Here is a 6,842-nt window from a genome sequence, read left to right on the forward strand (position 1 = left end):
CCACAGACGGACTTAACCACTCTACGACCCGGTGTCGTTATTTTTGGGCATGTCACAGGCAAAATAATGGCACGTAGACAGTAAATAGGGCATTCATTTATGAAAGGAAAATAAACTAGATAAAGTGCCCCTTGGGGCACAGGTCTCCACCAGGGCAAGTCAGGTTGTGGCCTCCTGGTGGCGCTATAATAGGCAAATGTGAAAAAGGGGTGCCATTTGTTCTTACGCCTTTGATGGCAATTGGATGATTTGAGGCATTTTGTTCCAAAAATGTGTTTTGCAAAAATCCACCTGTTGGTGGCGCTATAACAGGCCAATGTGAAAAGGGTGGGATATATTCCTCAGCCTAGTAGGAAAGTCTGTGCAAGATTTCACGTAAATTGCACGCTGTGTTCATGATGTGAGGCTTTTTTTTTTTAAACGGGCCAATCCTGCAAACTTTGAAAGCCAATGTTAGCCAATTAGGATGGAATATGAAATATCGGACAGATCTGTCTTGAGCACATGACTATAGAGATAGTGTGTAGCGATTTGTGGACATTTTTCGACAGAATCTGGAGGGTTAATATAAAAAAATGTGTTTTCAAAAGTCGGCCTCCTGGTGGTGCTATAACAGGCCGTTGTGGAAAATTTGGTAGACTTAAAGACACAGACTTAAAGACCTCTCTCTCTCTCTCTCTCTCTCTCTCGGCCTCTCTCTCTCTCTCTCTGCCTCTCTCTCTCTCTGTCTCTCTCTCTCATCTCCCTCCAGGGTAACCCGTGAGCACCGTGAGAACCTCACCAAGCTGGCCAAACAGTTTGGCAACAAGGCCAAGGACTCGTTGAGGAAGGTCCGTGCTAACGCTCTCTCGCAGGTCAAGAAGGCCAAGGACGGGCAGTCGGAAGATACCATACGACTGGTAGAAAAGCAGGTATGTTGTCTCGGGTGTAAAGAAGATACCATACGACTGGTAGAAAAGCAGGTAGGTTGTCTCGGGTGTAAAGAAGATACCATACGACTGGTAGAAAAGCAGGTAGGTTGTCTCGGGTGTAAAGAAGATACCATACGACTGGTAGAAAAGCAGGTAGGTTGTCTCGGGTGTAAAGAAGATACCATACGACTGGTAGAAAAGCAGGTAGGTTGTCTCGGGTGTAAAGGGGCGTGGCCACAGCCGGGACTATAGGGGTTCGAATCAAGCCCCCAGTGAGGCTCTCCAGCGTTGAAGCACTCGGTCCTAGTGGTTGGACCGTGAACTGCAGGCGGACCCGTGGATTCATGACGAGGAAACCCCGTGCAGCTGGGCTTTAACATTGAGCACTCGGTTGCACTACCGGAAGTAGACGGTTCTTCCGGGTGCTTCAAAACGCCACTGAGCAACTTCCACTGAAATGAATAGCTATCGCTCCGGTTCAGTCTCTATCCTTTTATTACTCTATGGTTCAAATCTTTTTTTTTTCTAAATTGATTATTTTATTAAAATACGTGTTTTATTTGAATCAATTAAATAGATTAGCCTGATTCCCTAATGGAGAGCTAACGTTTTTTCCCCTCCTCTTCTCCCTGTCTGCTCCTCACAGCTCCAGCAAATGACGGATGGCTATACAGGCGAAGTAGAGAAACAGCTAGCAGCGAAGACCAAGGAACTTTTAGCATAATAAAATAACCAAAACATTTTCACGGCCAACAGCTGTCCATCCAACAGCTGTCCATCCACTGTAAATTGCTGTAAAACCCAGTGTGGGTGGACACCTATACTGTATTTGCGGTGAACATGTTTAGCTGTTTATTTGCTGGGAGATGCATGGGAGAATGTCGACTAGAGGGACAGGCTACCTGTGGCAGAGCCAGGGCTGAAACCAGATGGATGTTGGATTCAAACTTGCTTTTTCTTTTGCATAAATCAGTGCTATTGAACACCCTTTACGTCTATGTGTTTTTTCGAAAATATTGAACTAATAAAGTAGTAAAAAAACGCTTTGGAAAAAACCTCTTAACTCCATTGGACCCTCAAACTGTTTGCTAAAGCAGCTAACTCCACCACCTCTCCCCCTCTCAAACTGTCTGCTAAAGCAGCTAACTCCACCACCTCTCCCCCTCTCAAACTGTCTGCTAAAGCAGCTAACTCCACCACCTCTGCCCCTCTCAAACTGTCTGCTAAAGCAGCTAACTCCACCACCTCTCCCTCTTATGCAAGTAATTGCCAATATATAAAGTCCCAACACCAACTTTGATGAGGCACTATTGCTTTGTTTTCAAAATATAAGGATTTTTTTAATTTCCTAAAACAAATGTAATTTCTTCATTTCCTGAAAAATTAACATTTTGTGGTCTCTTCCCGACAGCAGCGATATGGAAAAACAGCCGATCCAAGCTCAATGCCACCCAGTGTAAGCTTGTAGATCGGTTATTCTTTTATCAGCAGATATTAACCCATTTTGACCTGAGATCAGATTCTAAAAATGTCTTCTACATCCTGACAGTCTTCTGAAAAAGCTATGTTTCTATGTCAGTCGTTCTTCGATTTTTCAAAAATAGCAGACCTACAAGCTCGTAGCGCGCCACTCGGTGGCGCGCTATGAGCTTGTAGATCTGCTATTTTTCAATAGCTAAAGCATAACATAATGCTAACACCAAAAGGGGTTCCCGCTCAAAATGGGTTAAAAGACATTCTTTAGAAGTCATGCCCAGAATAGGGACGCCGTATGGGGTTCATGTGGTTTAGCGGAAGGTGGTTCTGGAATCCCGTCGGAGCCTATTTTTTATTTCTTTCTCTTTATTTACCCAGAGTAGTAGCTGAGCACGAGTGCTCATTTTCAGCAACGTCCTGCACACAGACACACACACACATTAAAACCTGGGAGCTGACCATGCAGTACAACCACAGTCTAAAGGCTCATCATAGTCTGGATGTTCGGTGGTGAGGTGACCACCGAACTACAACATGACGTCACGAGCCGCAGTGAAGAGCAAACCACCGCCCCAGCCCTTCTCTCTGTTTTTTTAACGCTCAACGTTATTTCAGCTCCGGTGGTCACCCCACCAGCGAAAATCCAGACTCTGAATGAGCCTTCATACTGTTGGCCACCAAGCAGCTCCACTGGAGCAGGTTGGGGGTTCAGTGCCTTGCTCAAGGGCACTTCAGCGGTGTTGGGTGAGTGATGACCAATCACTTCCCGACCCACATTTTTCCTGCCCGTCCGGGGGTATCGAACCGGCAACCATTCGGTCAAAACAAGGGCCGCTCCTCTGACCCTTAGGCCAGCGCTGCCCCGAACGATGGAACCTGAGAGGAGATGCTCACAAACAGGAGCTCGGTGTGATGGGGAGGTGTTTGGGGGCTCCAACCTCATGGCTTTTCCCAGGTATTAACACAATCAGTGCCGGAAGTCCTTCAAAATAGAAGCTCTGGGGTGCCGGAACAACATGGCCGCTTTTACTCGGAAACCCATGACCCGGAAACAATCCACTAATTTTACTTTACATAGCTAGCTTACATTGCGATAGTTTTAGTTTATACGATATATGATCCAAAAAGCGTTCATATTTTGCGGGAGAGACGGATGAGGAGCAGAAATGAAGCGCCAGTATATCGATCCGTTCAACACCACGGAAAGCGCCCTGGATTAGGAGAGACGAGTCATTCTTTCCGCCGCGCTAACGGCTAACTCAATGATAAGCTAACATGGGGACAGAGCGGAGCATACGGTAGCCGAGAGGCAAACTGACAAATACAAAAAAGGAAAAAATTCAGAATATTCTTATCTCGCCCCGTATCATTGAGGATGCGCTAAGACGTCGGATGTACGCGTCGATTGGGACCCCTAGGACGTGCTGACACGTCAGATGGGCGGAAATGGTTAAGGGTTCAGAGACTCAGACTGAGCCACACTGAATGTCACGGTCTTGCTCTTCTGCTGCCGGGTGATTAGTCTGCATGTTTAATTGTAAGCAGCACAAACAGCAGTTGGCATGGAAATAACAACGGCAACCCGACTGCCAGTCACCTCCCGTCTCTGCCCTCCTCCCTTCTGCCCGCCTCCTCCCCTCTCCCCGTCTCTGCCCTCCTCCCTTCTGCCCGCCTCCTCCCCTCTCCCCGTCTCTGCCCTCCTCCCTTCTGCCCGCCTCCTCCCCTCTCCCCGTCTCTGCCCTCCTCCCTTCTGCCCGCCTCCTCCCCTCTCCCCGTCTCTGCCCTCCTCCCTTCTGCCCGCCTCCTCCCCTCTCCCCGTCTCTGCCCTCCTCCCTTCTTAACTCTTCCCGTCTTCAAACAAACACGGAACGCTCCATAGATTGACTTTTAATGGGATTTGTGGGCCTCCTCCTAATCAAACCCGTTGCCACAAGGGGCTAGTCTGTTTATACGAAACAAGCGCACCCGCGCTGAATGTAAACTGGCTGTGGGTTTATCTTGGTAGTGAGAATGGGAGTCGAGGCAAAGGGGGGGGTGAGTTCCGTTCCAGGAGCCGTCCTGAACAGATATCATTAGTGTGTATACTAGCCAAACATTTGTTTCACATTGATTCAAAGTCTGCAAGGGAAAAAAATAAGAAGAAGGGGGTGGATTCAAAATAAATCCGCTTTCTGGGGTGAAATTATCTTAACCCGTTTTGGGCGGGAACCCCTTTTTGGTGTTTTAAGCATTATGTTATACTTTAGCTATTGCAAAATAGCAGATCTACAAGCTCGTAGCGCGGCACCAAGTGCCGCGCTATGAGCTTGTAGATCTGCTTTTTTTTTTTATCGTGAAAATGTGGCGCAAATTTGGAATATATATATTCTTTCAGAGCGAACATTTTTCTTCTCATATCTTTGCTTCTGGGTGGGTCCATGGAACAACATATTTTCAGATGGGGGTCGGAGTCCAAATACTATATGATTCTAGGGGTCCTTGACATAGAAACATAGGTTTATCAGAAATGATCATGATTTGTAGAATCGTCCTACGGTCTAAATGGGTTAAATTTCTGCCCACCACGTCTACGATTGATAATATAATAATATATAATATAATGGCTACTCTGTAAACACAATGAAGAGGGAAAAGAAACATTATTGATGGACCCCATTAAAGAAATAGTGCTTTGTACCCTGTGGTTCTCTCTCTCTCTCGCTCTCTTTGAATGTCTGCACACACACTCAAAGCCATCGTCCGGAATCGTCCAGCGAACTGTTCAAAGTTTAGCACATCATGAGACTAACGTATTGGATCTTAGTTATAATACCAGGTCCACTAGTGTTTCCCTACACCAAATGTCTTTGCTGAAAACAGCCTATATAGAAGAACGGGGATGCTATACTGTAGGTTTCATGTGATTCATTTATTCTCCGAAGCTATTTTCGCCATGCAACGCCAGTGCCGCATAATCCATTCAGAACGGGAACCCCTTTTGGTGTTTTAAGCATTATGTTATACTTTAGCTATTGAAAAATAGCAGATCTACAAGCTCATAGCGCGGGACCGAGTGCCGCGCTACAGGCTTGTAGATCTGCTATATTTGAAAAATCGAGAAAATGTGGCGCAAATCTTTGAATATATATTATTTCAAACGTTTTTAACTCAAATCTTTGCTTCTGGGGATCCCTGGAACAACACATTTTCAGATGGGGGTCGGTGGTGAATTACATTTATACATATTTTTGGGGGGTCCTTGACATGAAAATGTTTGAGAACCACTGATATAGAAACATGGGTTTCTCAGAAAACTGTCAGGATTTGGAAGACATTTGTAGAATCGTCCTCGGGTCTAAATGGGATAAAGGTCAAAGCAGGCTTGCTTTCCACATTACATTGGATGCGGTACACATATACTCACACCAATGGCATAGGGGAGTGAGATGCAGCAAAAGCTCTGTGCCCAGCCCGGCATGCAGTCAAGGTGTTGTCTGAGAGAACCTTCTCAAACACTATCATTAACTGCTGATTTGACTGTGTGTACTCCATCGAGGCAACCTTACGGAATGGCGTTAACCCATTTCGGGGCAACTGTGGCCCAGGAGGTAGAGCAAGGTCGTCCAATGATCCATGGGTTGGCGGTTCGAATCCTGGCTCTTCCTCCTGTCTACATGTCGAAATGTCCTTGGGCAAGACACTGAACCCCAAATTGCTCCCGATGTGCAGGTTGGTACCTTGCATGGCTTCCGCCGCAATCAGTGTATGAATGTGTGTATGAATGGGTGAATGTAATGCACAATCTATGTAAAGCGCCTTGGATAAAGGTGCTATATACAGTAAATGCACCATTTAGACGTTGAAATGTAACAGTTTTATGAAAAACCTTATGTTTCTGTATCAGTGGTTCTCAATATTTCATGTCAAGGACCCCAAAAATGATATGTAATATGCCTCGGCCCCCCCATCTGAAAATATGTTGTTCCAGGGACCTCCCCAGAAGCAAAGATTTGAGTTAAAATGTTCACTCTGTAATAATATATATTCAAAGATTTGAGGCACATTTTCACGATTTTTCAAAAATGGCAGACCTACAAGTTCATAGCGTGGCACTCGGTGCCGCGCTATGAGCTTGTAGATCTGCTATTTTTCAACATAACATAATGCTTTAAAACACCAAAAGGGGTTCCCGCCCAGAATGGCTTTAATGCATTGCCTGAGCCAGTGGTTCTCTTAACGGGGGGTCCGGTCCGGTGGACCTCAAGGCGTTCTCTTAACGGGGGGTCCGGTGGACCTCAAGGCGTTCTCTTAACGGGGGGTCCGGTCCGGTGGACCCCAAGGCGTTCTCTTAACGGGGGGTCCGGTCCGGTGGACCTCAAGGCGTTCTCTTAACGGGGGGTCCGGTCCGGTGGACCTCAAGGCGTTCTCTTAACGGTGGGTCCGGTGGACCTCAAGGCGTTCTTGAGGGCTTTCCGG

General features: G+C 46.5%; 1 protein-coding gene across 1 annotated transcript in view; it reads left to right on the top strand.

Moving 5' to 3' along the window:
- The window catches only part of mrrf (mitochondrial ribosome recycling factor), a 39,001-nt gene extending 36,737 nt beyond the window's left edge, over nucleotides 1-2,264 (top strand). Inside the window, exons 6-7 of the mRNA XM_079523610.1 lie at nucleotides 752-911; nucleotides 1,558-2,264. Of these exons, the coding sequence (XP_079379736.1) occupies nucleotides 752-911; nucleotides 1,558-1,635 (238 nt within the window). The 3' untranslated portion in view covers nucleotides 1,636-2,264. The remainder of the gene's footprint in view (nucleotides 1-751; nucleotides 912-1,557) is intronic.
- The last annotated feature ends 4,578 nt before the right edge of the window (nucleotides 2,265-6,842 follow it).

This window comes from Electrona antarctica, assembly GCF_951216825.1.
Source record: "Electrona antarctica genome assembly, chromosome: 16".
NCBI lineage: Eukaryota > Metazoa > Chordata > Actinopteri > Myctophiformes > Myctophidae > Electrona > Electrona antarctica.